Source organism: Sarcophilus harrisii, chromosome 1 (genome assembly GCF_902635505.1).
Source record: "Sarcophilus harrisii chromosome 1, mSarHar1.11, whole genome shotgun sequence".
NCBI lineage: Eukaryota > Metazoa > Chordata > Mammalia > Dasyuromorphia > Dasyuridae > Sarcophilus > Sarcophilus harrisii.
In genome coordinates, this window is record NC_045426.1 from 302,502,162 (window position 1) to 302,512,138 (window position 9,977).

Genomic DNA, 9,977 nt, shown 5'->3' on the forward strand with positions numbered 1-9,977 from the left:
AAGAAAAATAATGGCAAAATGGCAGATTGAAACTTTTATTTTTGGAAGTTTGTTGATATTAGTTAGATCCCAAAAAAATCATAGGAATCCAAAAGAACAATAAAGAAACTTAAAATATTATTCCACAATAACCATAAGAAGTAGATTAAACTGATAATGTCCTGTAGTAATGTTAATAAAGCATAAATGAAATGTTAAAGTTCTGCATATAAAAAAGAAATGCTATGATTCTTTTTAAACCTGAGAATTCTAACTACAGCATTTCACATTGCTATGTGACCTTCCTCGATTGCTATATTTTTACAATAAGTATAATAAAATTTATGTTTCAAAGATTGGAATGTTTCAGAGGATTCTGAGACACTGAGATAAATGGAGTTTAAGGAATATTGTTAGAAATAAGAAAGATTCAGCAACTTCCCTACCTATTATTCAAAAATATTGATATTGAAGTTGACATTTCATTTGTAACATTTGGTATACACAGGGCATTATTGAAACTTGACAGCATAACTACATATATAAGTCATTTTAGTTCAAGAACTGTATTGACTTTGAAAAACAGATTAAGTTCATGTTATGCCTAAACTACCAAAGAAAATTTCCAACTTGAGAAATTAAAGGAATTAAGTATTTCATGCTTTTATTTCAGTAACAAAAAAAAATAATAAGTTAAATAATTAATTCAGGCCTACCTTGTACTAAGGACTAGCAGACTAGCACAGAAAATATTAAAAAGACTAAATATAGTAATGGAGGAGACAACATGAAAACAACTTTATTTATATATAAGATAAATTGGAAATAAGCAACAGAGTTAGTTGGTAAGGAAGAATTAAGAAGAAATGAAGGATAGCTTTTTTTATAGATAATAGGATTTTATTTGGACCTTGAAGGAATACAAAAGGTGAAGCTGAGGAGTGAGGGAATTTTAGGCATGGAAGACAACAGCTAATGAAAATGTCTTAAGTTAGGAGATTGAGAATTTATGTGAGGAATAGCAAAAAGGCCCGTATTGCTTGTTTGTAGATTATATGGGGAAGAGGAAAAGTATAAAAGAGGGGGAACAAGGTATGAAGGACTTTGGCCATTAAAAAAAAAATTAAAATGCAAATCTAAAATTTGGAATTAAAAATATTTGGTGAAAAAATTTATTTGAGGTTCAGATAGACTCCTCACCTAAAGAGTTTTTGATATTTTTGACAGCAACATAAAGATCTTCAGTTTTTTACTATGTTTTTCTTTATGTTGCTGTCAAAACTACCAATAATGAAACTGCCTGTGATTAAAATAGTGGATTGTAGAATATTCTCTAAAATTTCAGCAATATCCTTAACATTTAGGGCATTTCTGCTTTTCAAAACAGTTCTAGGGTTGACTCAAGAAAATGAGAATAAACATGAATAGCATACATCAGATTGTATTAAATTATCAATATCATAAGCAGTTGTTTGTTTACTTAGTGATCTGAGATTAAATACAATTCTAATCCATCTACTTTGAATGTTATGGAATGTTGACATTTGGAAGACATAAATTAAAACAAATTATATAACTCAGATTCTCAATTTAAAGAGTACAATTCTTTATTTAATGATATTCAGAGAAATGGGGTAGGTACTATTATTAATAGTAGATGACACTTTAAATTACAACATGACCTGATGTCATGATTAGTGTTTGTTCAGGTCATTGCGAAATTATCAAACTTTTAAAGTTGAGTCAAACAAGTAGTAATCAGCTTCAAAGAAAAAGGTAAAATGTATCATATGCCCCTATGATCCCATAAAAAATACAAAATAGAATAAATTATATGTTGGTGCTTTTTTTAAAAGTAAAATGTTGAAGTGGCAGGAAAAAAACCATATAGTGCAAATACTTTCATTATAATGTAAGCTAAAAGAACTTTATGCCTTGCTGCTTTAAGAAAATTTTAATGAAATTAATTTTTTAAGATATCAGTACTTCTGAAATAGGCAAATCAATTATGTAATTGACAAAAACTTCCAAATTTTAATTCTAATATTTTAGGTCCTTAGACTTTAGGTCTAAAACACATACTTTACACACAAACACATCCCTCGGTGAAGCACAGCTTCCTAATGAAATATAATTACTCTAAACTTATTTACATTGCCCTAAAAATGATAAACATTTCAGAATATGAACATTATATGTTAAGCTTTCAAACTAAAATGATCCGTTAGTTCAAGCTCTTCAAGAAATGTGCTTAAGTTAATGGGATATATTTTCTTTGAGGAACTATGAGTAAGAATGTCATATAGCTCTATGACAGATTTATGCTAATTGGATCAAGTCATTCAGCTTCTTGGTGAAAAGTGCCACATAAAGGCAAAATTATTTTTTCTAATAGATTGTGCTAAGTAATAATTAAAAGTCTTCTGTTTTGTTTTATTTAAAAAAAAAAAACAACTTTTTTTTTGCACAGAGATTTCTCTCCCTATAAAAGAAGAGCCTTCTCCTATTTCCAAAATGAGACCAGTGACAGCCAATATCACCACAATGCCAGTAAATACAGTGGTATCACGACCACCACCCCAAGTCCAAATGGCACCACCAATATCCTTAGAACCGATCAATAGTTTGTCTATCAGTTTAGAGAACCAACTAGAAGCTTTCTTAGATGGAACTTTACCTTCAAGTGAAATTCCTCAACTAACAACTAATAACGAGGACAGAGAATCATTCTCTCTGATTGAAGATCTCCAAAATGATCTACTGAGTCACTCTGGCATTCTGGATCATTCACATTCTCCTATGGAAACTTCAGAAGCACAGTTTGCTGCAAATAATTCCTGTTTGTCTCTTGACCTTCCTGATTCAAACTTAGACAATATGGAATGGTTAGACATTACTATGCCTAGCTCCTCATCAGGGCTTACTCCTCTCAGCTCTACTGCTCCAAGTATGTTTTCCACTGACTTTTTAGATCCACAAGACCTACAGTTACACTGGGACTAGAATTGGGTATTTTTGGTCTCAGAACTTAATAGAAATAATAACATGTAAATAACTATGTTGGAGGCGAATTTAAGGGATAGGCCTGTGACTGCAGCTTTGCAATTAAAACGTTATCACAGAATGAATGAATATAAGGTGATAGCCCTGAAACAAATTCTGCAAACACTTCATTGTATTTAGCAGTGAATTTCTCTTAACTTTTTGTATGATTTAATAATAATAGTACAGGGCCATCTGAGAAGTATAACAGTCAAGAAAAAGATAGTTGCTACAAGGACCTCAGTAATGAAAACTACCACTAGACAAAACATGGAAAAGAAGAATACCTGTAGAAAATAGCACCGAGTCCTTTATAGATATTAAATCAACTACATTTAAACCTCTGTGGTTTACTTTAAGACTCTGAATAAAAGGCAAACAGCTCATTTTGAGTTTGACTTTAAGTTTAAAGCAGAAACAAAGAGCTAGTTTGAGAGGAAGTTAAGAAATCACTGCACTTGATTGTTCCTGTAAAAAGCCTGAGCCAAAGTCAAGATTCATTAGGGGAGATAAAAGGCAAAAAAGAGACCTGACCAGTTCAGGGACAAAGACCCTTATGGGTGATGTCTTCTGGTTCAGAGTCCTTTTGAAATTTTTTGTTGTTGTTGTTACTGTGGTTTGCTTTGTAACTTTTTTGAAATCATACTTTGGATTTCCAATTTTAAATTTATGGGAAAACTTCACTATAAACAGAGGGTTTCTTTCAGAATTACTATCATGAACAAGCCACTAAAAAGTCCAGGTTATATTGATAACACTGAAACTTAGGGATATTCTGGCTTGATTAGATTGATTTTTAATATGTATATCAGACATTTGTACACTAGTTGACATTATAATTTGTATAGAGTATTTTAGGCTGGGAATATAGATATTCTGTGGTTCTGTTTGTTTAATAATTCTAGAGTATCTAGAGGACTTACTTGTTCTTCATTTATTTTCTTGTAAACTATATTTCTGATTAGCTAAATCCATCTCAAAGAATGAAAAAGAAAACTAGCATTAAATCTTTTTGACCTGGTCAGGTGAAAATAGAAAACAAAGGGAGAATATGTAAAGTATCTGGCAACATTCCTATAATGATTACTAAGGTATTTTTAAGGGCCCACTTTTGAAGAGAGACTTTTGTCTGCTTTGATTTTTGTTCATTGCAACTAATATCCAGGTTGAAGCTTCAAGTGCTTAGTAACTGGATATTATATAAGAATCCTTAACTCTTCAAGTAATGTTAAAGGAGCAGAGTGTCTAAAACTAAAAAACTGGAGGTTTTTGTTTGGACCAGTCCATATTTGATTATTGTGAAGATTAAGAATTTTCTAAAATTCTTCACTGCAAAATTTCATAATTTTAAATGGTTATATAAACATATAATGAAATGAAAATAGATGGGCTTGAAACCTACTATAAGTGTTTGTAATTTGTATTAATACAATGGCATTTCTTCATCTATCTCATATCTATATGAGCCCTGCATCCAAATTTGATGCTGCCTTTGTAATTCATTCAATGACAGACATTCCCATAAAAAATTCCCAGGGAATTGATCAGGCTCTTTGCTTGGAAGGGATTTATAAATCTTTTCTCTAGATGTGCTTTTCTCTAAATGTGCTTTTAACTAAAAGTTGTTCTCATTTCAGAATTTTCTTCAGTTTCATACATTTTACTAAGCATGGTAAAATTGTGTTTATTCATCATTCGATCACCCAGAACACTGGAACTCTGTTAATTGGCACTTCATAGTTTTGAAGCAACACCAGATCCTGAAGTGCCTTCTGGAATTGTCAGAGATTTAAATTATGTTTTAGTGTAGTTTTAGTGTTGTGTATTTTATTTTACTTGAATTTAAAAATTGGTAATCCTTGCATGTGTAGTACCTAATTCTTTATCTGTTGAACCAGAACATCCCATTACCTGATCAAGTGAGATAACAGACCACCATATTTGAGGATAATATCTTTCTAGTAGAAATCTTTCTGCTTGGAAATAGTGAGGCAGAAGTATTTAACTTTGGAAAGTGTTATTATATGTTTGTCATCTGGTCTTTCATAAGAATTTTTTGGTTTTTAAATTGCCCACGCTAAACACTAAGACTATCGGTTTGGAATAATTCCTTACAATTAGGTCAACTGCCATGGACTGTAGGGATTTATCATTTTTATAATTAATAGTAGCTTTTTCAATATCTTTATATTTTCATAATCCCTCTTTGTAAACAAATTTTTGAGGCGTCCTGAGGAACATGCTCATAACATTGTTTTTCAACCATAAATGAGTTATTACATAAAGTCATTCACAAAAAGACTTGATGTAGTGAATGAAAGCACTCTCAATAGTTTAGTTAGTTTGGATAAATATGTCCTGCTGCAGTCCACTTAAGTACTTAAGCCCTTGTGTGTCAACAGTTAGTAGCTAATCTTTAGTTATTAACTGTATACACATGTACCATTCCATTAGACCATCTTTTACTTTGGGTAGCAAGATATAATTACAAAATATTACTGTTCTACAGAATATTAAACTCATGTTTAGGATCATTGTGTTTTAAAATGTGCAGTTGAGTAATCATAGACCAAAGATGATAATGTAAGAAAATAACCCTAACCTGTTTCAATGTTTATTATATGAATGTACAAGGGAGGGGTTCAAGAAAAGAGTTTCAGTTTCCTAAAGAAAAATTTCTATTTAAGGTCAGTTTCAATTAGCCATAGAAAAAGCATCAAGTAAAATTAAACTGTTGAATTTTCAATTGCATGTATATAGTTTATAAGTGGTATTATATATCATTGAAAAACATTTTACATTGCCAAGAAAATATTAATTAATTCTTGAGTATGTTCTCCCTTGTCCCTGTCACATCTCCTTCATACTTTATAAACATTTAGTATCAACCTTTGCTTTCTACTTTATATGGATCAGGTCATTTGAGGGGTAAACAAAAAATAATTTTAGCAAAGATTTATCAGATTATCTATATTGTAGGGGGTATACAATTATCTTGTGCATTTCAGAACAGCATCTATTAGAAAACCTTATAGAATGGCTAAAATGGTTTTGCTTTAGAGTGTTTTCCTGAAATGTGCAAACTACTGTATAGAATTTGCTATATGTCTATGCATATGTATTCCCAATTTGTAGAAAGAATTCTTGCTTGAACATTATTTGTGTGTTTTATATGAATATTTTTGTAATACTGAAGAGATCTTACGTAAATATTTGAAATTTCTTTTTAAAAAATTGTCACCAACTGATAACATTATTTTGCAATACAATTTGAATTGCAAAAGATATGCTAGTACCAAGTTGAACTTGCTGCCTTTTGAAGACAAGGAAAAATAAAATATTTCTGCTCAATCATATAATTTAGTGAACATAAATGTATTAAGAAATACCCTATTTTATCAGAATAAAAACCACTAAAATCAATCTCTTATTTTTGTCACCAAAGCTTAACTCAGGACATGTTCATACACAGCCACTGACCATTCCAATCATTGTGGCTGACTTCAATAAAAATTGCCAAGGGTGACTATCATATATGGCCATCTTCAATAAATGAATAAAATGAATGGATGATCTTTCTTGGAATCTATTCATTTTCTGCAAATAAACTTGGCCTTAGGCAAGAGAGCTGTTAGTATTTGGGGTTTTTTAAGCTGTTTTAGAGAGGGACCTGAATCTTATATATATATTCTCATGCCATCTCTATGGAAAATAATGTCAGGAACATATGTAGCTAGGGATATAACACCACCACAAAGTAATTTATTTTCTTTTTGTGTTCAGTAGCCATTATCAGCAAAGCACAATACAAGTCTGAGGAACTAAGTAATATATTAATATTTACTTAGGAATTTGGTTAACTACCAGTATAAAAGTTAATCAATTAAATAACATTACTCACAAGATCATATTGTCTTACCCTGTAACATATCACAAAAATAGCGCCCCCCCACCCATCAGAATACTTTTAACTGGAAGGGCATTATATAATATATACATACATGCATATATGTAAAATATATGTATGTATAGATATATAAATGTGAGGTGCAGACAAGCATAACATTGCATGACATTTATTTGGATTGCACTCTTAATATGGATTGCACCTTTAATACAGACAACTAAACTTTTAAGTAATTTAAATTAAAACTGGAAAATTAACAGGATTTTTTTTTGTTCTGGGTTTATTTTGGCTTTGTTTTTAGTGTTAAAACCTTACATTTAAAGAGCTCTTTAAAATATTTTAAAATATTTCCAGTGCATAATTTTTACAATTACAAATTCTGCATGTTGTTATAGCAAGTCTATATATTTTCCAGGCACTTCTTCCTGCACTGTCTTAGAAAACATCTTTAAAAAAGTGTTTCCACTCAAAATCTTAGATTTGAGAGCTCTAATTCAAAAGCTGTACATGTTTACAAAACTGCTTTGTTTTTCACTGCTGTTAGAAAATAGCATGTCAAACATTACTAATAAATGTCACAATCATATGACAACACATAATAGCAAATTATTCCACAGGGTGCTGTGGTCAAGTAAAGCAGAATTTAATAGGATTTATATGCAAAGCTACAGGGGTCTGAATGACTTCATGCCAACTGCTTTGAAGATAAGGCTTTAACAAAGTAAATACAATCACTTATAATGATACCAAGTACCTCTATACATCATGTTGTAAGAAAACTTACTCATTTTTGTGAGATGGGTAAGGGAATTGTTAAGTATCGATCAAAAGTCCTCATCCTCCAGTAAAAAGACAGTAATACAAACTTGCTTGAAAGGAACCAAAGGCATTGCCAAGAATTATGCCAAAAGAAGGCACTTTGTATTTGAAATTTGAGGATATCTCAAAGTAAATCCCAAAAAGGTGTTAACTATTTGAAGTCAAACTTTTCATAAAGATATAGATATTCTACAATTGTTTCCATGTACAATAGAGTAGCTGTGTTTTCTTGGTTTAAATATATATATATATTTCATAGTAGTAACAACCTTTCCAAGTGGAAGTGAATTTTCTTCATTTTTTGCTTGCAGTAGAAATGTGGAGTGTAGTAGGTGTTTCTCTTCTTATTTTCATAGTCACATTGTCTTAGCATCTCACTTTTATGAAAAAAGAAGAAAGATACCACAGTCTCTAGGACTCTATTCTTTAAGCACTAGTTTATTAAATACATACATATATATATATACACATATATATATATATATATGTATGTATGTATAAGGCAAAAGGGGAGGGGAAGTTCCTTTCATATATTGCCTTTCTGTTAAAAAACAAACAAAAAAAACCATGATGCCTTTGTATTTGCTGTTTGCACCCCTGAAATTAATTCCATATCATGTTTGAATGCCATACATTTTGCACATTGTACTGTATATATGTAATGCATACTGTATTTTTATATGTGTAGCACATTTATCATCAAATATTTTGTACATAGTGGCAATATTGTAGCTAATGAGAAAATGTTTGATATCTCAGCATTTTTGCATTTTTGTGTCTCAAATAAAAAAATTTTTGATGTACTGTGATTGCTTGCATTACATCTAGTTTCAAAAAAAGATTATCAATGGTCTTAAAGGCCACTAAGGCCAGGATTTAATCTAAATTAGACTTCACCTAGGAAGCTGATCTCTGAAGCTATATTCCAGATTTATCATTCTATAATTCTTATATGTGAAGTACAGTGTCCTTCAGAAAAGACACTGACCCTTACATATATTGCAACATTTCTGATTCAAAACTTTCCCAAAGTCTTTAGAAGAAAAAAATGAAAATAACCTCTATCAGATTATACTTAAAATTATATATATATATAATTTTAATTCTCCTTCCCTATAAAACGGCTCACGGTCCATGGCTTTGCTCTACTGTCTTCCTTTCGCCACTCTGCCTCATGGTGTCTTTCCCCTTACTCCTTCCCCTCATCATGAGGTATCTCCCCATACCCTACCATGCTTCTCAATCCTATTTCTAACTAACTCTTTTAAGATACGAAAGATGCCCCAACCTCATAGGGAGCTCCCTTTCTCCTGGGTAATTATGAATTCCATTAAAAAATTTGTCTTTCTATGCTCTCCCAACTCTATTTCATGTTTACCATTCCTGGTCTCTTGTATCCCTTCTTTTTTTTTTTTTTTTTTTTGGTAACTCTTCCCTAAGTAAACCTACCTTTTGACAAGAAAATGGCCTTTGTGAATCTTCACATGACTAAACCCAACATTTGGTGCCTATCATCATCTCACATTAACCATATCACTATTAATCCATTTTAAATTGTCCATACAATGATCATTAAATTCATATTTCAACATCATCATGTAATCAAGTAGAAACATAAGAAAGTAACTATATCTTAATATTTAATAGAAATTATTCCTTTTTTGAAGTCAACATCTTTACTATCAAAAAAACCAAGTCTTTTTTTGTTGATCAAAATAGCCTCTCAGCACTATTTTAGAAGACTTTTTGAATAAATGGCCCCTTTGATAATGCCATAACAGTTAGCATTTCAATTTTCAATGCTGTTACCTGTGATCAAATACAGCTTTTAGGGGAAATACAACAATAATTTTAAGGATCCTTGACCATAGAATGCTTCTGTTTTAACAATGTCAATATCTTTCAATATCTTCTGGCTTTAAAGTCAGTGATCCTGAGGTTTCCCCAACCACAGAGTGCTATTGTTCTAATAATCTGCCTGTCAATTAATTAGGAAAAGTCTTCTGACCTAAGAATATAGTAATATTTCTTCCCTTAGATTTTAGGGAAGATATATATTAGTGATCCTGAGACCCTCTGTCTTTGGAGTGTTTTTGTTCTGACAATCTGTCTAAAGTCTTCTGGTCTTAGAATAAACCTACAAATATTGCTGACGACTGACAGATAATCTGTTGGTCAGTGATAAAAGTTCCTGAGACAATAGTGAAAAGACCATCCCCCAAACACACCT

General features: G+C 31.2%; 1 protein-coding gene across 7 annotated transcripts in view; it reads left to right on the forward strand.

Annotated features, from left to right (window-relative positions):
• MRTFB (myocardin related transcription factor B) overlaps positions 1-8,556 on the forward strand; it is a 240,255-nt gene extending 231,699 nt beyond the window's left edge. For all 7 annotated transcript variants that reach the window (XM_031944470.1, XM_031944439.1, XM_031944460.1 and 4 more), the window contains one exon: positions 2,450-8,556. In XM_031944470.1, coding sequence (XP_031800330.1) covers positions 2,450-2,982 — 533 coding nt within the window. In that variant the 3' untranslated portion in view covers positions 2,983-8,556. The remainder of the gene's footprint in view (positions 1-2,449) is intronic.
• Positions 8,557-9,977: the final 1,421 nt, after the last annotated feature.